At 38.4% G+C, this 26,570-nt stretch overlaps 1 protein-coding gene across 4 annotated transcripts in view; it reads right to left on the bottom strand.

Moving 5' to 3' along the window:
• MACO1 (macoilin 1) overlaps positions 1 to 26,570 on the bottom strand; it is a 64,304-nt gene that overhangs the window by 19,552 nt on the left and 18,182 nt on the right. For 3 of the 4 annotated variants that reach the window (XR_014493317.1, XM_083369755.1, XM_083369754.1), the window contains exons 2-6: positions 18,304 to 18,445; positions 17,173 to 17,299; positions 15,136 to 15,259; positions 10,722 to 10,900; positions 9,250 to 9,748 (exon numbers count right to left, since the gene is read on the bottom strand). Coding sequence is in view for 3 of the 4 variants with exons in the window: in XM_083369755.1 (XP_083225881.1) it covers positions 9,250 to 9,748; positions 10,722 to 10,900; positions 15,136 to 15,259; positions 17,173 to 17,299; positions 18,304 to 18,445 (1,071 nt within the window). In the remaining variant the exon portion in view is untranslated. The remainder of the gene's footprint in view (positions 1 to 9,249; positions 9,749 to 10,721; positions 10,901 to 15,135; positions 15,260 to 17,172; positions 17,300 to 18,303; positions 18,446 to 26,570) is intronic. The other variant, XM_083369756.1, reaches the window with a different exon arrangement.

Raw genomic sequence — 26,570 nt, 5'->3', positions numbered from 1 at the left:
TTATGACAATTGGGATCGGAATTTTGGTTGCTAAGCAATGCAATTGTTAAGCAAATCATTATTTAACTGGACCCAATTTCACAATCATTTTAACCATGGTCATTAATCAAATCATGTGTTTGCTAAGTGAATCATGCTGTTGTTAAACAAATCATGCCTTCCCTTATTGAATATTCCCTTCCTGCTTGTTGGAAGCCAGCTGAAGAAGTCGCAAATTGCATTCACATGGCTGCAGGATGCTGCAACAGTGGTAGATGAGAGCCCATTGCTAAGCACTCACATTTTGATCATGTAACTGTGGGGGTGGTGCGGCAGTCGTAACTTCAAGGATGGGTTGTAAGTTACTTTTTTCAGTGCTGTCGTTAATTTGAACCATTGTTAAATGAATGTTCCTAAGTTGAAGATTACCTATACAAGCTTTTAAAATACAGAGGTCCTCTGATACTGCTTGGCCCTGAGGACAGCTAACTATGATTTGTGATTGTAATTCTGGTCTCCCTTTTGCCACTGAGATGCACAAATGATTTGGACAACTTCAGCACAGTCAGTGCATCAATTGTCAGGGCTGCATCTATGCTACAAGTCCATAGGAGTGTCAACTATAATGGTGACAAGAGCTTCAATTTTCTTCTTTAAAAAGTTAAATTTCGACAGTTTAACTTTGAGAGTCTTTTTGAGAATAAGTTGACAACTTCTGCTGAAACTGTGTGAATCCAAAGAAACCGTTTCCCTTCTCTCCAAAAGGCCAAAATAAGGAGCAAGTAAGACTTCTATTGTTATCTTTTTAATGATGGAAATTATTGAAGATGCTTTCTGGAGAAAATTGTTTTGCCCTATTTACCACTTTGTAGGTATCAAATGAAATCTATTTTATATTAGAAAGCCTATGAGACTCAACTGAATTTTTTTCTTTTGTTTTAGTGTTGTGAAATGGTGTCATTGGTTGGCTTTTTGTCTTTTAAGGGCTTTGATCTGCTTTCGTTATTTGAGCAGAATGTACGCACATATCCATAACTAAAATAAGGTGCACAAAGAGATAGCTACCTATAATTTTCATAATTCATGTTATTCCATTGTTCATCACCCATTTTACAATAATAATGAAATATTCATAAGGCATATTGTTCCGGATAACAATTAAATGGGGAGAAAATTAAATTTGCTGGTTACATACAGTAGTAAGAGTTTAATCTGGCAAGATTCTGTCTACTGCCTGTAAGCAAATAAAGAACTGAACTCTGGATGATTTGCTTTTGGTTGTTTGTGGGCTTAGCCAAATGTCCATCTTTCCAGATTAACCCTTACCACTCTCATTCTAACAGATATACTCTAGGCAAGGGTCTTCAACCTTGCCAACTTTAAGACTTGTGGACTTCAGCTCCCAGAATTCTGGGAGCTGAGGTCCACAAGTCTTAAAGTTGTCAAGGTTGAAGACCCCTGCTCTAGGGAGTGGCTATCATGACTCTCTTCCTATCTCCAATCCAGCTGTGGGCTGTGCTGTCTCTTGTCCCTCCCCCCTCCCCTTTCTGGAATGTACTCCCTCTTTCCTGGGAAACTGCCACTTCACTGTAGTCCATCATACATATAAATTTAATAAAATCAAATAAAATCAATACTAGCTCCCTCTTTGTGGGCACCATTGCTCACACTATCTGTATGTAATATTCCTGCTGTAGTGGATAGGAATCCTAATTCTAACTCTTTTATAAATTTGGGGTTCACAGATAGGAGAAAAGCTTTGAACCTCCTGAACTTCAACTGTTGCTGAAAAGTTAATTTGGTGTTTCTGGAAAGGAACTACCTCTGGCCTTAAAATCCTGAATCTAAAAGGGATGTGTGATGAATGAAATTTGGCAACCCAGATGCACTGACAAATGTCCTTACAATTCTTAGTGCCTCATTGTTAAGCACGTTACTAAAACATGCTTTTTTCTTTGTCTCATGTTCTATGTACATAGAAAGCATAAACTTAATTCCAAAGATGCTTTTTCAAGAGGCAACTGGGACTTTCTTGTTTTTCATTGAAGATGTTTCACTTCTCATCCAAGAAACTTCTTCAGCTGAAGAAAAGCTGAAGCTTCTTGGATGAGAAACAAACCGTCTTCAAAGAAAAACAAGAAAATCCAGTTGCCTCTTGAAAAAGTATCTATGGGACAACCATGACCTAGATGACTGAGACTCTCCATAGATATAATCTTTTGTAGAGTCTCCCAGATTAAAAGCACATACTGTTTTGACACCACAGTGAAGTCATAGCTAATGCAGACAGAAGTAAATGGAGACAGGATATGCAACTGGAACCACAATTTTTACTATTAGTACAACAGCCACAAATATATGTGGTGGAAGCTGATAGTCTACTTGCAGGAACAAAGAAGAGTCAACAGACTCTTCCTTGCAAATGGAGAAACCTATTTTGTTATGAAATCAGATACAGGATAGACTTTTGTCAGGTATAATTAATGGGTGAGGTTAAGCATCCTTCAATAATTCCCTTCTACAAATTCCTGTTTGAAAATATGCCAGATTAATGTCAAAACAAAACAAAAACAAACAAAAATACTAAGGGAAAGTTGTGTTGATGGGAAAAATATGCTGACCAGCCACCAAAGGAAGGAAAAACATGCTTAACAGATCTCCAGTGAGTACAAATTTCACAGCTTGTAAATCATGAAAGGCTCAATTTAAGTTGGACTTATTCATTGTAGCAATATTTGGTTATGTCTTGGAGTTTAACATGAAGCCAGCCACTGTGATTGGTAAATTATAATTTAAAGGATTGGTATTGTGTGAATATAAGCAATTATGGCTTTCTTAATAAACCAGCTGCTTTAAGTCCAGCTGTTATGTCTCATGATTGCCTACATAAACTCATAGTGAGATGGTGCAGGGGAAGGACATCTAAGGTTAGTCTCCCCTCATTGGTGACTAAATGTTTTGAATGACACTTATTTAGGATACACTAATGACTTGTATTACTTCACTGAAACGTGTGAATTGCTTTGAGAATCCTGTATTGGATTCTAAGCAGCATACAGTACACACACACACAAAAAAACACAAGTATAATAACTATCACCATAGTATGCTGAAGATGAAAACTCTCCCCATATCTGACTTTCATTCACAAAGGAACTCCCAATCATATAAAAATATAATGTAACACTTGCACGAAATTATCCCTTGTCATTTTTGAGATGAAAAGTCATTTATGCTCACCAAATTGTATGCTACTTGCCAAAACTGCTTGACTGGACAACTTTTTTGGAACACTACTCATTACTGTTCTTTATTAATTTACAGAAACTCCATGAATTGGCAATTATCCATGCTGGTCAATACAACTAGATTACAATCTTGTTTTTAAAAAATCCACAAAAATAGTGGCAAAATGTTGATGTGAGCTCCTGATGGACATATGTATGTAGCTCCTGATCTCCTTTCAAGACTGAGAGAGATCTGGAATTTATTTTCCCCCAGAAAGGAATTAAAATACATATTTTTATATTGCCATAACTGGTTTAATATGCCAACATGTTGCTTTCATATATTTTTATATTTTGCACACTGTTTTTTGTAAAGGTCGTATAAAAAACTATCAGCAGTAAATTTCAATTAAAAAGGTTAGAGAACTGAATTAAAGAGAACCTAATTGAATAGAATAAGGAAAGAGAATTGAATTAAAAATTTAATAGAAGAGATTCATTACCTAGTCAGGTAATGAAACATCTGCAAGCAAATAACCAGGCTCAGAGAGCAACAAGAACTCTATAATGGTAGGTTTTTAGTATTTATTACTCACTATTACTCACTAGAGGTTTCTTATTTCTTTTACTAGTCTCTTCGCTTTCTCAGAAGTTGTGTGTACCTATGCTATATGCCAGGGTGGGCAACCATGCCCCTTTAAGACCTGTGGACTTCAACTTCCAGAAATCCTGAACCAGCATGGAATTCTGGGAGTTGAAGTCCACAGGTCATAAAGAAGCCATAATTGCCCACTCCTGCTGTAAACCATTCCCAGGATTATTTCTTATGTACATTATAAGGAGGGGAGTGATACACAACAAATTACACAATACAAATGTATTATTTTTAAAAATGTTACAAGACAGTTAACTTGTTTCATTTCACTTTGCACTAACTAAAATCACCAAGGTGTGTAAAATTGTAATAATATATCATAAGCCTAGATATGGGTCACACAAAATTAGCACATCTAAAAAGTGGTAGTATTAATCACTGCTGACAATAAAACGTTTGAGAATTCATGCTTTATCTAGAAGACCTTCCTAAAAGAAGAATGAAGAGACATGTAAGTTGGGGAAAAATGGGGAAGAGAGTTTATGAGCTTATCTACTGATAGCTTTATAATAAAATGAAAAGCTGCTTAGAAGACATAGGTAGTCCTTAACTTATGACCACAATTGATCCCAAAATTTCTGCTGCTACGTAAGACATTTGTTAAGTGAGTTTTGTATGACTTTTCTTGTTAAGTGAATCACTGCAACTCTTAAGTTGGTAACATGGTTGTTAAATGAATCTGGCTTCCTCATCGACTTTGCTTTTTATAAGGCCACAAAAGGTGATCACATGATCCCAGGACACTGCAACTGTCATAAATATGAATCAGTTGCCAAGTGTCTGAATTTCGATCGCGTGACCATGGGGATGCTGCAACAGTCATAAGCGTGAAAAATGGTCCTAAGCCTTTTTATAGTGCTGTTGTAACTTGGAACAATCACTAAATTAACTATTGTAAGTTGAGGGGTACCTGTATACCAGACATGGCAAACACAAGGCCCGGGGGCCGGATGCGGCCCGCGAAGTGGTTTCATGTGGCCCACGAAGCCACCCTGAAAACAGTGAGGGAACGGCCCCCACTGCCTTGTCCCTGGCCCAGAGACCCTCCTTCTGCCAGAGACCCTCAGATCTGTCCCACTCCTGCCCAGGCCCCCATAGACAGCCTTGATGCGAATGATGTAGAGCTGGCCATGCCCACCCAGTAGGCGATACACAGTCTAGCCACGCCCACCCAGTAGGCCACGCCCACCCTGGCCATACCCACCCGGCCCCTTGAGGGCAACTGCAATGCTGATGAGGCCCTCAATGAAATTGAGTTTGACACCTCTGCTGTATACCAATCAGAGAATTTTGTTTAGCAAAAATTGACTGGGGCACCCTCTGAAAAATGAGTACTTTCCAATTATGCAAAAGCTCCAATTGCTAGAATTCATGCCAGCATAGCTTAATGGAGCTCACCTGTTAGGCAAAACTGCTGCAAGGTCACCCATTTCTGAAATCTTTTCTGTTCTGTGGCTCAATCTTATGTTCTAAATGTCCATGTTTGTTTAGTGTAAATGTTTTATTAGAGTTGAGTGAAGGACTGCTGATAGATTTCAAAGACTGAATAAATATGATGGAACCTCCAGCTAGACTGGAGGGCGGTATTAAGAGGGAGTCGAGTTTAGAGTCCTTGCACTGCAGGAAGTGGCAAAGAATCCCTGAAGCCTTATCTGACCATTCCCAAGGGAATGCAGTCAGTCTGGCGAGATTCTTGTAACATAGATAACCAGCAATAAAACTTCAGTTTGAGACTCTTCACGAATGGTTCTGGCTGCTTTTGCCTGACAATAAATCTATTTCTCTGATGCTGAGGATAACATTACTGATTCCAATAATAACACTGCTAGAGGGAAGAATGGGCATGCAGGTCTGACGTGGGAGTAGCTACTTTAGGATTTGGTGAAATATGCTACAGTTTGGCTTGAAGATCTCTCCCAATTCATGCATAGCATGAATTATCATTCAGATTTCACATGATGAACATTTACAACATGGCTGCCTCCACTTTGATACTTATGTGATCACAAGGTTGACTTCAAGTACCATCCATCTGACATGCACATACTCACACAGCCACTCTGATAGGTTATTGCCCAGATTTGTAATTATAATCTTTTCTTCTATTTCTGATTAGAGTTAAACTTCAATTCCTAGAATTCCCCTAATTAATATCTTGCACATGATGGTGCTGATTTCTCCATTGATTTTTTCTTGTTTCTCAGCACCATAATATGCAAGACATCAGCAGATTTCAGGAATACCAATTTTTAAAAAAACAGCAAACATGAACAATCCCCCCTAATTATGGTAAGGACCAAGTATGACCCATGGCCATAGAATGGTGACTAAAAACTGGGCAGGGAGGGTATAAAATGAGAAAGAGAAAAATTATCCAAGCAGGAAACAAGACTGTTTAAATGGAAAACTGACTAAGAACAATCCACATTACTGTGCTTTTTTACATGACAGATCCCATTTGCTAGTGAAAGGGGAAATGTTTATTTAAAATCATTTATATTCTTTTCTTCTTCCGTGATAAAATGAGACTTGGTATATACTACTATGATTTTAAATGATAATAGTAAAACTCATCATAGCTATTTCAGAAATCACAAAGTCTGATTAAAAATAAAAGGCTTAGCTATTGTCCTTATCAAAAGCATGGAACTCAGAGAGAGTTCCCTGAGAGGGAATTTCAATGTTGTGGAGCTATTGCTGAAAACTCTGTCTGGATGAGGTTCTTAGTATAAAGTTCCAGCTTCTGGTTAGGATTACATGAAGGGGGGAAAAAAGCATGGCCTCTGTATTTAAGTCTGAGTTATGCAGAATACAAATACACAACTTTTCCTTCCCCTGACCAGCATTACTATCCAATTCAAGAAACTGAATAGGCTTCCAATACAGTCCCACATAAAGTGTAATTATTTATTTTGCACTGCTGTGCAAAAATGTTAACAGTGGAAAAGAATAGAAATACCACTTGAACTGGCAACCTAAAATTATTCCTATTGTGAGCTCTTCCTATCAAAGCCCCCGGAAAACGGGTCTCTCATCTGTAGCCCAGTAGAAAATATAGTTGTGCCAGGGTAACTTAGAACACCTCTTACTTTTTCAATCCTGAGCCCGTGATGTCTTTATAGTTTACTATGTTACTATGTTACTTGTTTTTTAAAAAAGAAAAAAATAAATAAGATCATCTCCAGTTTTCTAGGCTCATGTGGATCCCATAATTTACTGAGCCTTGGTGGAGCAGTGGGCTAATGCCTCCTTAAGTAACACCAGCTGCCTGCAATTAGTGCAGGTTCGCGTCCCACCAGGCTCAAGGTTGACTCAGCCTTCCATCCTTCCGAGGTAGGTAAAATAAGGACCCAGATTGTTGGGGGCAATTAAGCTGACTTTGTAATAATGCCGCTTGGGGGGGTGTATGAAAGCCCTAATAAGCAGGCATATACATAGAATGAAGGCTACTGCTAAGCTTGTAAGCCGCCCTGAGTCTTCGGAGAAGGGCGGGATATAAATGGAATTAAAATAAAATAAATAAATTGCATGGATGAATGCTTGTCTTGTCCAGACTTAATTTGCTAGCTCTCATCTAACATCAAGCACCAATCAAAGTGTGTGATCAGCACATACAGTAGATTGAAAAACACACCAGGGACAGAACAAGTTCTCAAGAAGCTGCATAAGTTAGGTTATATACTTCTGGAAATGCTACACCATTGGTTTGATGTTTGACTCACAGAAATAATGCAGAACACATAATAAATTGTACTAAATAGCATTTAAGCTATAATCACCAGCATCCTCTTCTAAGGATATTTTACTAAGGCCTACCCTTTTAGTCTCATGTCCAGAATGGCTATCAGGTAAAAATAAGCTTAGAATATTAATTTAATCTAGGAACATCATGATCCCTGGCTCCACGCTCTGTCTCCCCCATCAAAGAAATACTGAGCCTGCGCAAATAATTCTAGAATATCTTAGATAATGGCTTTAAAGCAACATATTTACATTTTAGCTGGTAACATCAAAATAATAAAACTGTTGTTTGTATCTCAAGCCAAAGCTTTCCAAAGCCAAGACTACAACCTTCAGATTTCTCATCTTAGGGCAGGAATTTTGGGACTAATATTCTCAACACATCTGGAAGATATCAAGTTGAGGACCAGCTTTTACACATGCAGCACCCAACAGTAGTGATGAAACCATACATGGGTGGTCAGAGAGGATTCAAATTGAGTGCACTTAGGTAATTTGCACCTCGTTTAGAGAAATGAGAGGGAACCTTGTTCTTCTCAGTGGACACCAGAGCTCTAGGCTACACTAGACATGCCAACAACTATGCTGGAAGAAAGCAATGACAACTTCTACAAAGCTTCAAAAAACAAATGAAATCTACATGAGTTGAACTACTCAAAAGAGACACTGCCTGCAATCAGTGGTAGATGACAGTATATTCACCTCCATCAGTGAAGGGTAAGATGGAAGAAGAACTCAATTTGTGAAATTATTTATGGAATGCGCACAAACAGATCAGTTCCAAAACCTTGTGGAGAACCTTTTCATCATTTTTCTTCATACCAAGTTGTAAACATGCACTTTTATTTTACCTCTCTTTTCTGTGGTTTACCAGACTTCAAAATATCATCTTATTTAGTAGAGGCCAATTAATTTGTAGAGGCTCTCAAAAGCTTCTCCTGCATAAGCCTGAGCATCATGGCCACTATGATTGACAACTGTAATCATCTGCTTATTTATTCTTAGCAATAAAACACCTACTCAAAAAACTCTGCACTAAATAAACTATAACCAATCATGTGCCAAACTAAAGCCTGTATCACGTTCTACTGATCTGACTACCAGACTGCATGAATACAGGTAGTCCTCGACTTACAACCAAAATTGAGCCCAAGATTTCCACTGCTAAGCAAGACAGTTATTATGTGTGTTTTGCCCCATTTAATGACCTTTCTTGCCACACTTATTAAGGGAATCATTGCAGTTAATAACACAGTTGTTAAGTGAATCTGGCTTCCCCACTGACTGCTTGTCAGGAGGTTGCAAAAGGTGATCACAAGACACCTTGCCGGGACACAGCAATGGTCATAAATAGGAGCCAGTTGCCAAGCGTCTGAATTTTGATCATGTAACTTTAGGGATGCTACAACGGTCATAAGTGTGAAAAACAGTCGTAAGTTACTTTTCTCAGTGATGTTGTAACTTCGAATGGTTATTAAACAAATTGTTGTAAATAACAAAACCAAATCTTGACTATGGACACATTTAAATACGTAGCATGCACCTCTCCTAACATAACAAGACAGGGCACTTTAACTTACTAGGAAACAAACAGTAAACAGGTAAGGGTGTTGTGGTGAAGACAAATCAGTAACATATCAAACTTACCTTACCAGTGCATCTGGTTTGCTTAGCTGGTTATTGGGGATACAATTTTCCATTAAGTCTTTATGTGTGCTTGGGCTCTTGCTAGTGCACTTCTGTTTTTTCTCATTCTTAGCAGATGAGGAAGGGATGCTTCCATTAGTTGCACTGTGGTTGTGAGGTGAGGAGTTCACAACTCCACTAGCATTTTTGTAATTTTTGGATGAGGCAGTGCATGAGTCCTCTTTCAAGAGGTTTTCTGTACTTCCCACAAGATCGTTATTTAATCGTTTACTGTTGATATGGTTCTCCATATATTCAATTTCCTGTATTTTAGAGTCTACAGGTTGCAAAATGTTGTTATTTATTCCAAGGTTATGTTTTTTGGCATCCTTGTCTTTTTCTTTCCCCTTTTCTCTGTATTCTAGTTCTGGTAATGTTGTAGATAATTTTTTATTAGCTGGAATGCCGCCGTTGTGTTGCAAAAGTATTGAGGAATCCATCTCAGACAATCCTTTGGCTGCTGAAACATCCAGAAGGAAGGAAAGAAGGAAGGAAGGAAAAGACAGCATTTAAAATTTAAGGCAGAAGTAGCATCTATTCTCATATTCCTCTTACAAGCACATCATATTATTTCTATTATTTCCCCACACCCAATAAAATATTTTTCCTTTAGTTATATTGCAAAAAAATAAAAAAATTAAAATTCCTAATAGTTTCTAAATCAATGAATTCCTGAGACTGATTCCTGTGTTGCATTGACCAGGCCATTTCTGCAAACTTCAAAATAATTTGAAAAAAATCACCTAACCCTCGTTCTAAATAGAGAGAAAGTGTATACGAATTTAAGAAATGTCCAGCTGCTGCCTTGTGTGAAAAATGAATATAAAATAACAATAATAAAAATAATAATGTTGAAATTAAAAAAAAACACAGTTTCATCAAGAAAATGTTAGTCAAGATTTGTGCCCGAACAGATATAATCCTGGTATTCGGGCGAGCAAGTTACAGCAATAAGGCAAGATGTTATTCTCAGCCAAATTTTTTCTAGTTTCTCTAATACCAAAGAACATTTTTGAACATGTTTTTCAGAGAGAGGGGAGGGGGAGGGAGGGGGAGAGAGAGAGAGAGAGAGAGAGAGAGAGAGAGAGAGAGAGAGAGAGAGAGAGAGAGAGAGATGGGGAGAGACAGAGAGAGAGAGAGAGAGATGGGGAGAGAGAGAACCTTACTTGTCCTGGGGCATGAGCAAAAGATTCAACATCTGTTTCTTGTGAAGAAGGCCAAATAGAATGTCACCAAAGAAGTTCTGAACTTATAGTTACAGACTACACAAAAACAAAGAGCCTCAAACTGTATTAAACCATGCTGTGGTACCCTAATTCAAGAAGCCATGGCTTGGACTTAAAGAGAAGAGGGGAAGGTACCACGGATTCATAAGATGGGTTTCAAATCTGCAAAGCCTTTACTTCTACACAATGGCTGTGTGAAGTGCGTACCTTCTTCTGCTTCTCTCTCTTGCCTTTGTAGCATCTGTTGTTCAGGGGGCAATGCTTGCTGAAGGAGCTGCATGTAAAATTCGTTTTCTTTCTGCACTTCCTTTTGCTTTCGTAATCGCATTTTATAGCTGACATAACTTTTGAAGCCGAAGCCCAAAGTCACAACAGGGTATCCAATACTTGAGGGGGGAAAAAAAAAACAACCAAGACAGACTTTACTAATTAAGACAGAACTATCAAAGCAAATTAATGTAATACTCTGGAATATGACAAAAGGAAATCACAATGGAGACATCAAAGTATTATCCTCAGAAGCACACTTGTCTACAGAGGAAGTAAAGACACAGATATTCAGTCACTTTTCAGTCATCCGGTTCAAGCGCCTCTTCCCTAAGAGCTTGGCACGGCTGCTGTTTTATTGCCAAGTCTCCACTGTTACGAGAAACAGAGTCCATTTTTAAATACAAAAATACAAAACAGTAAAGCTATAAAAGCAAAAGCTAGAAGGCAATAAAGCACAATGTAGGTAAACAATAAACAGTAGAAATAAGACAAAGTAATCAACCTTTGTTGGGCTCTGTAAGCAAACTGTAGCAACATTTAACGAGATTTTGTCCTTCTAGTCAGACTATAAATAGTAATGATAAAATACAACTATGTGGTCTGGGAACTTGATTACAAAAGTTTCTCAGATATAAAAATTATATTAAAAAAATGGTGAGCTGTGCTCCCATGCTGTACACTTTAAGTCTGCATATGGCATCTTCTTAAATTCCCCTTTCAATACAGCCATGGTTAACACACTGATACACACTCAACGCACACAATGGTAAAAACCACACTGCAATTGCTAATTTCAATCAATAGTTTAATAATATTAACTTGATTCAAACATCATCTGCCTATCCCAGGTCTTTGTGAAGGACTCAATAAGTGGATAAAAATGCCAAATCTAGTCTAAACATCTGGTTGACCATAATAATTTGATAAAGTACTTGTAATCTGACATTATGGAACTTATATTTGTATAACGAAACCTGGTCTCTCACTTTGCCCACCTAGTTCCAATTTAAATCCTATGACAATTCTTGCACCAGATGAAGAAAAAAAATGCAGCTGATTTTTTTTACTGCCACAGGTAACGTGACATTCCTTCTACAGTAGATACAACTCTTTAAAATTTTGGCACCTTCAGTTAATTTAAATATCTAGTTGTCTTTTCAGGAAATATGAGAAACTGGTTTGAACGTTATTGTACCAATGTGGGCTGGGGAATAATGTGGAATAATTCTCCCAGAGAACAATTTTGCATTTGATAAATAAATTTTTTACTGTATAGTCAGCGTTTAACACTACTAAAGCCAATCAACATTAGTGAAATATATTTTCTGTGAACAAAGCACTTTTAATACTATTTGCAAAATAGGTTTGTTTCAATATCCCAAATATGTTTTTAGGATACACAATGGAAAGACATAGCTAAATGTCTATGGAGGTTCTCAGTCATCCAGGTCACAGTTATCCCAAAGGTGTTTTTACACGAGGCAATTGGACTTCCTTGTTTCTCTTTGAAGACATTTTGCTTCTTGTCATTAGCTGAAGAAGCTTCTTGGATGAGAAGCTAACGTCTTCAAAGAAAAACAAGAAAGAGCCATTGCCTTGTGAAAAAGCACTTTGGGATAATGGAAGGGCAGTTTTGAAAGAAGTGAAAAAGAGGTTGGAAACACAAACAAGTGGGGCAGATTTTGATGTCATGATTCTCATTCATTTCTGTAATCAACAATGACTTTTATTCATCTCAGTCAATCCATCGCTCAAAGGCTACTGTGCAGAAGTATATAATTATACTTGTGAACTCTCAGGATTCCTCCTTCTGTTATATAGTCAAGTTGGACGGTATTTAATATTTTATTGTTATTGAATGTAGGGGTGTGGGTCTATACGTATGTCGTATGTAGTATGTTTTAGGTGTGTGTCATGTATGTGTCTCACTTTGAGAGCGGGCAACTAAATTTCATTTTTGATGCGTGCCATTGTGCCCACGGTAAAAAAAATGACAATGAAGATTACCTTATCTTATCTTTATGTCATGTTTCTGATTCTGTAATTCTGCTGGCACAGGGATGGTATAATTGTGTTCAGATAGTTCTCGGGTTACAGCCACTTGTTTAGCCACTGTTCCAAGTTAAAGACGGGGCTGAACAAGGGAGGCTCATGTCTGACAATTGGACTTCCGGCCATTGCAGTATCTTTGCAGTCACGTCATTGTAATCCGGTGTTCAGGTGATATGCAGGCACAATCATTGGGGAAGCCAGAAAAGAAATTGGTCATCACTTCCAATTCCTGCTGCTTTTTCAACGATCCATGCTCCAAAGTGCCTGCCCGTGGCAACCCCTAACTGCATTCCATAGCACTTACCCGTGGCACCTTGTGTACTCACCAGCCAGTCTGCTTGCATGATGGGGCTCCTGCCTCTTTTTGTTTAAATTCTAGGGTTACAACAACCAGGATGGCTAGAATATTTTTTATTATTTTTTTTAAATTCCATTTATATCCCGCCCTTCTCCGAAGACTCAGGGCGGCTTACAAGCTTAGCAGTAGCCTTCATTCTATGTATATGCCTGCTTATTAGGGCTTTCACATACACCCCAAGCGGCATTATTACAAAGTCAGCTTATTGCCCCCAACAATCTGGGTCCTCATTTTACCTACCTCGGAAGGATGGAAGGCTGAGTCAACCTTGAGCCTGGTGGGATGCGAACCTGCACTAATTGCAGGCAGCTGGTGTTACTTAAGGAGGCATTAGCCCGCTGCTCCACCAAGGCTCTTTTAATTGACAACACTAAGTGATGTAGTCATGTGATATTGCATTTTATGACAGTATCTGTTATTGGTGGAAATCCTGATCCCAATTGCTGTAATAACTGAAAAACTACTGAGGTCCAATCATGGACTGTGTTTAAATAAAGATGACTGTTCCACAATATTTTGGAGTGCTCCCACTCACAAATGCATATGTAGAAGTCTACTTTTGATATGGCATTCCCAGTGCTTTTACAGAAATGTGATGTGATCTGAAGAATTAGCATTTCATAACTGCAGTCAAGCATACAAGTTTCAAATGGTCATTAAAGGTTTACCCCACTCAAAGATATAAGGTGTTCAAAGTCACTTGAGACTGGATCAGCCTGCAACTCAATATTAAGTAAATAAAAAGGAACGCCAGATGAAGTTACAAATATTGATCAGGGGAATCAATGGCTATTAGCCTTGTTGGGAGTATGACTGCTGCTGAAGGCCACAGGCTGAGCTCCCATGTGAGGTTAGTTGGCCACTGTGGAAGACTGCTACTACAGGTAATCCTCAACTTTCTGCAACTGGGACAGAGCAAGGCAATTGTGAAGTGATTTGTGCCTGATTTCTACAACCTTTTCTGCCATGTTTGTTAAGCGAATCAATGCAGCTGCTAAGTAAAACACAAGGTTGTTAAGCAAACCCAGTTTGCCCCCATTGATTTTGCTTGTTCAAAGTCAGCTGGGAAGGTTGCAAATGGTGATCAGGTGACTTCAGGACATTGCAACCATCATTCATTCATTCATTCATTCATTCATTCATTCATTCATAAATAAATAAATAAATAAATGCTGGTTGCCAAGCGGATGAATTTTGATCATGTGACTCTGGGGAAATTGTGCTGGTGGTAAATATGAGGACCAGTCATAAATCATTTTTCCCCAGTACCATTGTTAACTTTGAATGGCTGTTAAACAAATGGTTGTAAGTCAAGGACTAGCCCAGGGGTCGGCAACCTCGGCTCTTTTATGACTCGTGGACTTCAACTCCCAGAATTCCTGAGCCAGCACAGCTGGCTCAGGAATTCTGGGAGTTGAAGTCCACGAGTCATAAAAGAGCCGAGGTTGCCGACCCCTGGACTAGCCTATACAGATGGGTTAGGGGTCCAATCCAGCAGGGCATCCTTATGTTCTTACAGGTAGTCCTCGACTTGCGATCACAATTGAGCCCAAAATTTCTCTTGTTAAGCAAGAGAGTTGTTAAGTGAATTTTGCCCCATTTTTACGATGTTTCTTGTCCCAGTTGTTAAGTCAATCATGGCAGTAGTAACGCGGTTGTTAAATGAATCTGGTTTCCCATTGACTTTGCTTGTCAGAAGCTTGCAAAAGGTGATCACATGAGCTCCGGACACTGCAACCGTCCTAAATACACATCAGTAGCCAAGCGTCTGATGTGACCATGGGGGTAATGAATAGTCATAAGTGTGAAAAACGGTCATAAGTCACTCTTTTCAGTGCCACCGTAGCTCTGAATGGTTACTAAAGCGACTGTTGTAAATCAAGGACTATTTGCATTTTAAAGAATGCTTAAGAGAAGAAAAATACTGGACTATCCACTTACCAGTGTGCAGCAAAAGGTCGACAAAGGTCGACATGAAAGTTTTTGAGATCCTTAAATCTGATTGCTGCTTCAATATAAACAAACAGTATCCATAGTGATACTGTTGGTAAACACACGCCTCTCTCTGTTGGAAACAGAAAACAAGCCAAGCATCAACATTAAAAAAAACACAAGAAAAAAAGAGAATTAGACTTCTTAAAATAGCATGTATAATTATGAAGGGGAAAATCGTATGCTATGACTGAGCGAAGCTAACATCCATTACTCTTTTTTTGTACAGAGACACAACATGATATGGTGGTTAAGATGTTTGGACTGGGATTGAAAAATCCAGTTGCCAGTCCTCCCATGGGCCCAGAAGCCATGGGCAGTCACATCCTTTCAGCCCAGGCTCTGCAATAAGTCAGCTAAAGAGCAAAGCCCCTTATTGCATCATCCAATTGATAAACACTGCTAAAAGAACTAAGTGAATGCAGTGCAGAAACAAGCTAGGTAGAACTAAGGAGAAACTTCCTGACAGTTAGAACAATTAACCGGTGGAACAACCTGCCTCCAGAAGCTGTGAATGCTCCAACACTGGAAGTTTTTAAGAAAGAGATTTTGTGCGAAATGGTATAGGGTTTCCTGCCTGAACAGGGGGGTTGGACTAGATGACCTCCAAGGTCCCTTCCAACTTTATTGTTGTTGTTGTTGTTAGCATTAGCAACAACTAATTTGTCATTAATTCAAAACAAGTCTTTTGAAACTGTCTACAGCAAAGCTCATGTTCTCCTGCATTGTTGGGCTGTCATTATATATGCTGAAACCCCTATAACACCCAGCTAGCCTTGGCCTTTCCTGCTAGGAATTAGGGAAGATTTTTTTCAACTTTTCTGGAGAGCAAAAGAGTGGTGGTTTACTATAAGGTTAATACTGAACTTTACTACCTAAAGATAAGAAGAAAAACAAAGCCAACATCCTGCAAGAATTCTAAACATCAAAACGCTTCAGAGCTTCCCATACGGTTTCCAATTCATTAGGCTGAAACCCAAAACATGAGATCTGTCATTCTCAACCGACACTTTAAATTTGAAGACCAGAGTAGATACCGATATCAGGCTTGCATTTCTTTTGCTCTTGCAAGTTACAGGGTGGACTACGAGGTAGGGTGTGTTTTGATGATATACTTAATTATTGTCAAAGCATGGATGAATAGCTACGCCTTGGTAGCTTCTCCTGAAGCACTATTATGTGCATTCATTAAAGATATTTTATAAAGAAATTAAGATGCATGAACAGGTCCACCATCTTATGCATAATTTGGAAGAAACCTTCTATGTGTTAAACTGTGAAATACCTGTATTTCATCCTGATCATTCCTATCTGTGGAACTTTAGCTTTTCGACTTTAGTAAATGCCATGCACAGCACATGTGCCCCAAACGCATCATAAGTCTGCCATTCAGAAATTGGCAAACTTATTATGTCAATCCTGTCTTTTGTACCTCAAGGGTTGAGATCCATCCTAAGAATACCTAATAGCAAATTACAGGTAGTCCTCAACTTACAACCACAACTGATCCCAATATTTCTGTTGCTAAGCGAGACATTTGTTTTGTCTCATTTTACGACGTTTTGTTGTTAAGAGAATCACTGCAGTTGCTAAGTTAGTAACATGGTTGTTAAGTGAATCTGGCTTCTCCATTGACTGCGCTTGTCAGGTTACAAAAGGGGATCACATGACCCTAGGCACTGCAACCATCATAAATATGAGCTAGAGTCCAAATTTCGATCATGTATCTAAGGGGATGCTACAATGTTCATAAGTGTGAAAAACACTCATAAGTCACTTTTTTCAGTGCCATTATAACTTTGAATGGTCATTAAATGAACTGCTGTGAGGACTCTGTAATCAGATTTCAAGAGTAAACTTGGTGTCATTGGCAAACCGAAGGCCAATTTAACAGGGACCACATGTGATTTTTAGACAAAAACAGGATTATTATTTTACAACTTGTTCTTCGATTTAACAGACGGTGAAATAAATAGGAAGACTTACCCGTATGCCAGACATACTGTACCCAAACATATGTGCTGGCAGCAAAAAACAACCACTGTATTGGTATGAATAGCAGACATATGATATTTGATGTGAATGCTACACAAACGAAAAATACTGAAAATGCCTAAAGAAAAACAAGGGGTTGGGGAGAAGAAAAAAATGAGAAAATCCATTAGGCTTTTTTTAAATAATGAAAAGATTTCACTGAAGGCATTGCAATTGCATCTATCTATCTATCCATCCATCCATCCATCCATCCATCCTTACAAATATTCAACTTTCTACCAAGAAAGCCACATAACAGCAATTTTCTCCTAATTATTAATAATGATTTCATGGCTAAGATTTTACTGCAACTTTATAGAAGATGATTTCCTTTTTGCAAATACTGGTCATGCCCCTAATTTTCTCTCACATGGAATCCTGAATATTTGCCTCCAATATAATTTACCAAATGACTTGCTGGAGCAGCATGGTTGACTTTAATTCAAATTTTGCTTCAGCCAATAACTATAAGCACCAAGAAAATGTTCACGGCTACTAACTTTTTTTTTATTTCCCCAAAGTTAAAATTATAAAAATATTCTGTTATTCTATTATTAGAAATCTGGCAAGATATGCTTTTAAAATGTTTTTGCTGTGGTGCTTTTAAGGGTATCTGCGACATACAAAAGGTTATCTCTCTACTTCTAATAACCATTATAATCCAGTGTTAACCACGTTTGGTAACTATGAGACAAATGACTATTAGATATTGAGAGACAGTCTGTCTGTATTCTTCCCGTCCTTTTGTCTCATGTTACTTGGTGTTCTCAAAATATCTGCAATCCAAAGAGCTGCTTACACCAGAACTTCTTTCCCCCTTGATGTTCCTCAAGCCTTGGATAAAAAGTTGCTTCTGGATATCAAGAGACCCTATTAAAGCAGCACCCAGAGTAGTAGAAGGGGATGTTCTGAATGCTGAAAATAGAGACAAGCACTCCTCCTTTATTTGCAAAGAACTTGTTCGGAGACGGAGCTATATATCAAACAGGATTCCAGCTGAGAGATACATCGGACAGCTACTAATGCAAATGCTAGTAATAACAATAAACAGCGGATAAATACTTTTTCTATTTTTATACATACCAATCCCTGGTATCTGAAGGAATCATAAACACTCCGGATGAAAAGCCAGAATGGCCACAAATATTCAAATCTGAATTCCAAAACAAAGTCAGCCACCAACACAAGGGCCCAAACTACCAGGAACTTCAGATACAGGAAAGTACTGAAAGGAAAGAAGGAAAAAACAAAAATAATTTTGCATATAGACAAACTAGCAAAGCGATTTCATTTCTTTTTCAAAATAAGTACAGACGGGTACACATTAATAAGCACAGAAGGAAGGTTCGAGTAAAAACAAAAAAAGTTACAGAACTGAAATTTGCAAACACAATCTACACTGGGTTACACAAAAGTCAACAAAAGTTATACGTGCAGCTGGTCGAGAAGGGACATTTAAAGAGCTGACGGAATAAAACTTCTGAAAACTTTTTAAATAGCGCTTGTGTTCCATTTTTTTCATCCAAATAATAACTTCCCACGTCCAGCACTTTCATCTTTCAAAATGAAGCATGTCTGCCATAGTTGTAGGTTGAATTAAGGTCCTGTGATATCAACCTGCAATGCTCAATTGATTTGCCTTCTGCACAAAAGATGCAGAAACGCTGAACTTCTGCTCCATTTGCAGTCCATGCAAAATACAGATTATACTGAAGCAGACTGAAATTATATGGTTTAGTGGCGTATAATACGTATCCCAGTTCCGATAAATGCTCAGATAATCAGTAGCAAGCATCAAAAATACTCTATTTGATATTGAAGAATCAACAAAACTATACTGAGGTGAGTCTGTTAAAAGCAAACTTCTTTTTTCAAGTAAAAGCTATTACCTAGGGCAGGGGTCGGCAACCTCGGCTCTTTTATGACTCGTGGACTTCAACTCCCAGAATTCCTGAGCCAGCATAGCATAGCTGGCTCAGGAATTCTGGGAGTTGAAGTCCACGAGTCATAAAAGAGCCGAGGTTGCCGACCCCTGACCTAGGGGCTAAGTTTTCACATCATGGTGTTTGTTGCCTACTGCTTGGCTGTTTCCATTTGCTTTTCTCATTAAGGGATTTGTTTTAATGTGCATGCTAGTACTGGCTTATTTTTCTAACAAATCAGAGTTAGAAAATGTGGTATGTCCTTGGCTTTCAATATTTGGCTTATTTGTAAGATATAAGACAGAGCTTCTGATTTACATATGATGGTAAGTAATTTACAAAGGGAAAATCTGCTTTTTCATTCTCATTGGCAGGAGGAACCTAACCGTGTTGATGTTGGAAGGGAGCCATTATCTTTGCCAAGATATCTGCCCCACAAGATCGATTTCATCAGACATGGGTGCATCTTTATTTGTACATGCCTAAATTCACAAAATGTTCTGAATCAAAAACTGCCAGTTTCTACTACAAAATTATGTGAACTGGTTCTTTTGTATTATCAATAGTTCAAAGAATAGGCAGCTACTTCTAATACTTCAGTTCCCCTAACAATCAGTTCGCCTAACATTGTACTAATTTCTGAGTTACTTACAAAGTATCATATATTTTTCTCAAAGCTCATGTTCCAAGTTAACCCCAGGGGACCAGTTGAGTATTCTTACAGAATTTATATGATTTTTATGATCCATCTTCAGAGTAGTTGCAAGCATAGTTCTGGAACTGAAGCTGTAACATTCACCTTGGGGAATGACTTCTGTCACCAGAATGGTGGGAATGCAGTCTTGTAAATTTTCCTCGCAAAGGAACATTTTCAGAGCAAGAGCCACATTTGATTTCTGAGCAGTGTACTGGGGATTCCAAAAATAGGCTAAGCTGGGACAAATGATCAGATCACGACAGAACATGGCTTCATCTACCTTAATTAAAAAGTGATTACTTTACATTATGCCTAATAAATTTAATAATTTCCCCCTGGGATAAATGAAAAGTTACAAACTGGTGATAAATTTGGGCAGGGCTTGGAGGCAAAGCTTTTCATTGAATATGTGTTGGCTGCGAGTTATGCATTTTTGCAACAACTGACAGCAACCTTTGATATAATTGATTGTGCCATTTCCTGCTAAGCTGCACAGGTTGGGAATGAGAATAGTCCTGTGATGGTTTATTTTCTAACTCAATGGAGGAATTCTATCTATCTATCAATCATCTATCTATCTATCTATCTATCTATCTATCTATCTATCTATCTATCTATCTATCTATCTATCTATCTAATTGGATTTGTATACCGCCCTTTCCCGAAGGACTCCTTAGACAACAGAATTTTGGAATCTGACAGGAATCCTTTTAATCCTCATACATTAAATCACTTGACATTGTTACCTGGACGTATGGGCTATAGTGCCCTGCAAAAGACAGTGTCTGAGTTCAGCAAAGCACAACCAGGTGGATCTCATAGCAAACTGTTGTTTGTATAATAGCTCAATCAATTAAGTGACAGTTTTGCATGGATTTGCAATCTGTTGAAAGTTAACACAGAAATATTGAGTTTGTGAGCTGAAATAAGAACTGTTTGGTGAACTGTTCCTGCCACTGAAGGACAAGAGTGATGCAGGCATTGCCAGTATCAGAACCTCAGCTTTGAGAAATTGCTAGATGTTTGTTTTTTTAATGGAGCGTGAGATTATTCAAATAGGCTTTGAATGAAAAAAAAGTCATTTATGAAACACAGCAGTCTTGTAATGCCACTGTAGTATCATCATTAACAGAAGGGACCGCCAGTTTGGTGTATGATTAAAGGAAATGAGCTAGACCCTAGGGGACCACGAGTTCTTTTCCTGCCTTAGCATACAGCTGACAAATAACTTTGGGCTAGCCCAGGGGTAAGCAACCTCGGCTCTTTTATGACTCATGGACTTCAACTCCCAGAATTCCTGAGCCAGCTGGCTCAGGAATTCTGGGAGTTGAAGTCCATGAGTCATAAAAGAGCTGAGGTTGCCTACCCCTGGGCTAGTCTCTTAGCTCTAGAGAAAAAGCAATGACAAACCGTTTCAAAAAATATTGCCAAGAAAACTATAGGAACGGATCTAGGAAGTCACCAGGAGTCAACACTGACCGAAAAATAACAAGCAAAGAAACACATGCACACATACAACATCCCTCCCCCCAAAACCCTCTAAACCAGAAAAACACCCCTTCCATCTGATGGGACGTCCTTATGAGACGGATTATTCAGTTTTAGTTCATATGAGAGTATCTTAAGAAGATTACTTCATATGACTAAAAAACATCTCAAATAATCCCCATAAAGCAATGTTGTCAATTTCAAAAGCTGAATAAAATATTTTAAAGTATTTATCTGTTATAAAGCAAGTTTTCCTGACCATTCAAATGCTGATTATCCTTGAATAACAGATGAAAACACTCTTTACCATAGTTTTTACTTTCTGTTTGCAGCATAAACAATAATGTACATGCTGGAATCCTTAACAGAATAATAATTTATCTAACCAGATTAGATTTACAGACATAATTGCTCAAGATTATCCAAATGTTTATTATATAATAGACACTATAGTATACTATAGAATATACTATATATTATATGTATATATCACTAGACATTTACTACAACAGCAAATGCTCAAGACTTCTGTTCCCATCTACATTCTTCAGAGATAGGCCCCCATCTGTTAAACCAGCTGATCAAATGAATTAAGGCAAACTTAAATGTTTATGAAATGAAGGATTTACTGCAAACCTAATATTACTGATTTTTTAAAGAATTGAAAGAATTGAAAGAATACTGGATCCATGCATTTTCTTCACTTCCAAAGTACTCATACCCTGAAAATGAAGATAAGTAAATACCCTTATAAAAACAATGAAGTAATTTATTTTAAAGATGACTATGTTAGACATTTGTAAATTGAAAGAGTGGTGAAATTGTAAACATTTATGTTCCATATATTGTAGCTGTCCAAAAAGAGAGGAGAAAATACTATTACAAACATTTTTAAATACCCAGAGTAGGCTTTATACACAATGCAGATTACACCATAGCAAAGGGAAATCCTGTTTATTAGGATTACCTTTATAGTGATAGATTGGAACAATTTATGAGGGCAATCCCAGGAAACTGCATCTTCATAGCAAAAGCAAGGCTGAAAAGTGAGAAAAAATTTGCACAGGAGAAAAAAAAGAGGAAAAGCCAAAGAGCCTGATAAAAGTATTGTTTGCCTCTACATGCATTTAATCAAAACAGAGTAAAGGTAACAAAGCAGTGGAAATGTAAGGATGTCAGAAATGAAAACAGAAGAAAATTGCCTGCTTTTGCGGAAAAAGTGGTGGTAGTTCTTTCAAGAAATAAAAAAGCCGTTATGAAAAAAATGTAATCTATAATCCCAGAAGGAAATCAGGGGTTTCTTCCCCCCCCCTCCAGTTCTTTTTCTATGCCACAGGGCTGTCCTATGAAATCACCGTCAAGGGAATTCTGAAATTAAGATTTTTAACCCATCCATTTACATCTCAAAAAGCATCCTCTCTCTCTCTCTCAATTTATGACCTCGGGTCAAGACACACAACCAGCAAAAAACATGCTGTAATAGCGATACCGAATCACAGATGTAGCACTTATTTAGCATTAGCAGATCCAATTAAGCATTAATGCTCTCTATCCTCATGCAATTTCCTCTCTTTAACAAGCCATAGTTCAGATTGCAGTCTGACATCTGCAAGAACCAGGAGAGCTGAAAATCAGGAATTTACTAGAAAACTGGAAATTAGGAATTAACCCAAACTGGAGAAAGAGTGGGCAAGTGCACAGCCATTCATGTAATCCCCAAACCATGTCTTGGCATTATAAAATGGATTTCCCAGTGGTGCCATGTTAACTTTAGAGCGAGATCAAGCTAGATCAGTATTAAGGCAAAGAATCTTAGATACAGGCCAAACAAAAATTGCCTTTTTTAACAATATAACCGTAAATAATTAAGCACCTAAACCAGCTCATGTCATATCATATCATATCAGTCTCCAAATTCAGGTAAGCCTTATCTTTAGCCTAATTTAATATTCTCTGTGGGGTCCTTAGTGCTCTCTGAGCTTTGTTGTTTTCTTGCATATATTTCATTACCCAACTAAGTAACATCATCAATATTAGAACGGAGTGCTCTCTGTTTATATACTAGTGCAGGGGTGTCAAACTCAATTTCATGGAGGGCCGCATCAGCATTGCGGTTGCCCTCAGGGGGCCGGGTGGGTATGGCCAGGGTGGGTGTGGCCTACTGGGTGGGCGTGGCTAGAGTGCATATGGCCTACTGGGTGGGCATGGCCAGCTCTACATCGTTCGCATGAAGGGTGCCTATGGGGGCCTGGGCAGGAGTGGGACAGTTCTGAGGGTCTCTGGCAGGAGGAGGGTCTCTGGGCCAGGGCCAAGGCAGCGGGGGCCGTTTCCTCACTGTTTCCAGGATGGCTTCACGGGCCACATGAAACCACTTCGCGGGCCGGATCTGGCCCCCGGGCCTTGTGTTTGACATGTCTGTACTAGTGGCTTGCCCTGTCAGTGCTGGTGGGAGTGTTGTAGTTCCTTGATTAGGATGTTGTTTACTGTTAGCTTGTTTGTCTAAGTTGATAATTCCTTGGCTGGGGTATATTTTCTCCAGTTGTTTTGGAAGGGAAATATAAGAACACCCCCCCCCCCGGAAACCTGATACTGCCTCAATGACACAGGTGCCATAGAAACCAGAGTACATGTTATTTTGTATTCTCAGTTCTACAGGGACATTCACTACCTGTTGATTATATCCCTTTTTAAAGTAAATTTCCTGGGCACTCCAATAATTTTTACTTGCATTATTTGTTAGACAACTAGGACAAATCTATTTTTCTAAAAGTAGCAACATTCTGCTACATTACGTCTAACCTTTGCCCACAAATGGTTGCCAATATTTCTTAAAATTAAGGGCTAACTTTGCTTTGTTTTACTGAATGTATTTTAACTGGTCAATGGTGGAAACATTGCCTGTCTGTCTGTTTGCTTGAGCATTACATTAGAATTAAGCCAGCAAAGCTTTCCAATCCATCATGCTCATGTTTACAGAATCAGTTAACTTCATTGTTGAAATTTAAACAAACAGCGCTTTAAATATTGATTATTTAATTGGGAATTCAAGAGAAAACCAAGACAGAGTGCAAAAATACTGGATAGTGTAGGTGTGGATCAAATATGGTAGCTAGAAAGCAATGCAACAGCGCCTATTTGCAAAGAGGAAAAACATACATAGCAAATAAAAGCATAGGGAATTTCCATTCTAAACTGTATCTAATAAGAATAATAATTAAAAAAAACCTGCAGATTTTGCTCTAGGGCTTCTTTAGCAAGATAAAACATTTCTCCTACACTTGAATTATTGCTGAATTACAAACTTGATATTGTAAACTCTATATTATAGAGACCAACTTCCTAGAAACAGCCCTCATTACAGTGCTTTTTCAGAACATAGTTGAAGTAGCTGGATTTTTAAACTTTCTTTCTTTAGATATAGGAACAGCTGAAATTGAAAAGTTGCATTTTCTCACTGCAGAAAGAAGAGCGGCAAGGCTATTATCTATCAGTATCTATCATTAAATATTAAGGTAAGCTTCTGATGGACAGATTAGACTGCAGTTGATTTTCTTCATTTTTATCTTATTTTATTAAAATGACCTTAGGCCAGATATATTATAAGAGAAATGCACAATTGTACAAACTTCACCTATTCTAACTTAGCTTGCCCATAACATCTCACAAGTACTGAAAAAGGTAATTTTTTTTCTCAAAGGTGCTTAGGACAGTGTTTCTCAATTTCAGCAGCAGAATTCCCTAGCTGGCATTCTAGGAATTGAATTCTGCACGTCTTAAGAGTTGTTGATGTTGAGAAACACTGGCTTAGGACAGTCTCCAAGGAACAAAAATTTCAGGGTATGTTATAATATATTATCTGCTACAATAAGTGGTATTACATTCAGCACCAAATAAGTATTCCTAAAAGTAGTTCTAATTAATTTTCAAAAATCAACAGCATCAGGAAGCAAAAAAGTTGTATATAAAGAAAAAATACTACTCCTTTGTATTTAAGTTATTATGAAATTCATTTACGTTATTTTATGAAATTCAGTCTTTGAGACATAACAGTACAATGTTCTATTTTAATATTGCAAATTGTTTTAAAATGTGCCTGAATGGAAAACAGTATAAAAACATATTTAACATTATTGAAGTACCGTGAGGTACTTTTTTAGTCATCACGTTTTCGACACTTTGCTAAGCACTGATGGTACTCAAATATTGTCATGTCCTAAAAGAGGTACAATCTGTAAAAAAGATTGAAAAGCCCTGGTTTAAGGCATCTGGCTGTACATTGGGAGACAAGGAGTTCTAATCCTGCCCTAAGCATGAAGCCCTCCTTTGAATAGTAACTTTAGGCCAGTCCTTGTTTTTCAACCCTAAGAAAAAGACAATGGCAAGCTGCTTCTAAAGATCTTGCCAAGAAAACTGCATAGATTTGTCCAGACAGTTGGCAGAAGTCAGGAATGACCTGAAGGTAAAAAAAAAAAAAGTTCATGTAATTCTATATACATGAGTGAGCAGGTGGCAGAGGATGGATGAAAGAGCTGCCCTTCTCTTTAATTTTTTTTTTTTTTTTTTTAGTTATATTTATATACCGCCCTATTCCCTGAGGACTCAGGGCGGTTTACAGGAAATTAAAAAATCCAAAATACAAAAATTAAGAACCAAATTAAAAAATATTAAATTAACCCTGTAGTCAATTAAAAAGAACCCCAAATTAAAAATTCCTCCTCAGTCTGGGCCCGAGAGCTCGAAGAGCCAGGTCTTCAGGCCCCGGCGGAATGATCGAAGGTCGGGGGCAGTTCTCAGCTCCACCGGCAGCTGGTTCCAGAGGGCAGGCGCTCCCACCGAGAAGGCCCTATCCCTGGGTGTCACCCGCCGGCAGTCTCTTACCGGCGGGACCCTGAGCAGACCCTCCCTGTGGGAGCGCACTGGGCGAAGGGCATTTGATGCCGGCAGCAGGTGTTCCCTCAGATATCCCGGACCCAGGCCATGTAGGGCTTTATAGGTGATAACCAGCACCTTGAATTTCACCCGGAGGGCAACCGGAAGCCAATGCAGCTCGCGGAGTAGAGGTGTTACATGGGAGTATCGGGAAACCCCCATTACAACTCGCGCGGCCGCATTCTGCACCAGTTGAAGCCTCCGAGTGGTCTTCAAGGGCAGCCCCATGTAGAGAGCGTTACAGTAGTCCAAACGGGAGGTCACAAGCGCATGAGTAACTGTGCGTAGGGCGTCTCGGTCCAGATAGGGACGCA

Source organism: Vipera ursinii, assembly GCF_947247035.1.
Source record: "Vipera ursinii genome assembly, chromosome: 9".
Lineage (NCBI taxonomy): Eukaryota > Metazoa > Chordata > Lepidosauria > Squamata > Viperidae > Vipera > Vipera ursinii.
This window is presented reverse-complemented; position numbering and strand designations above follow the sequence as displayed.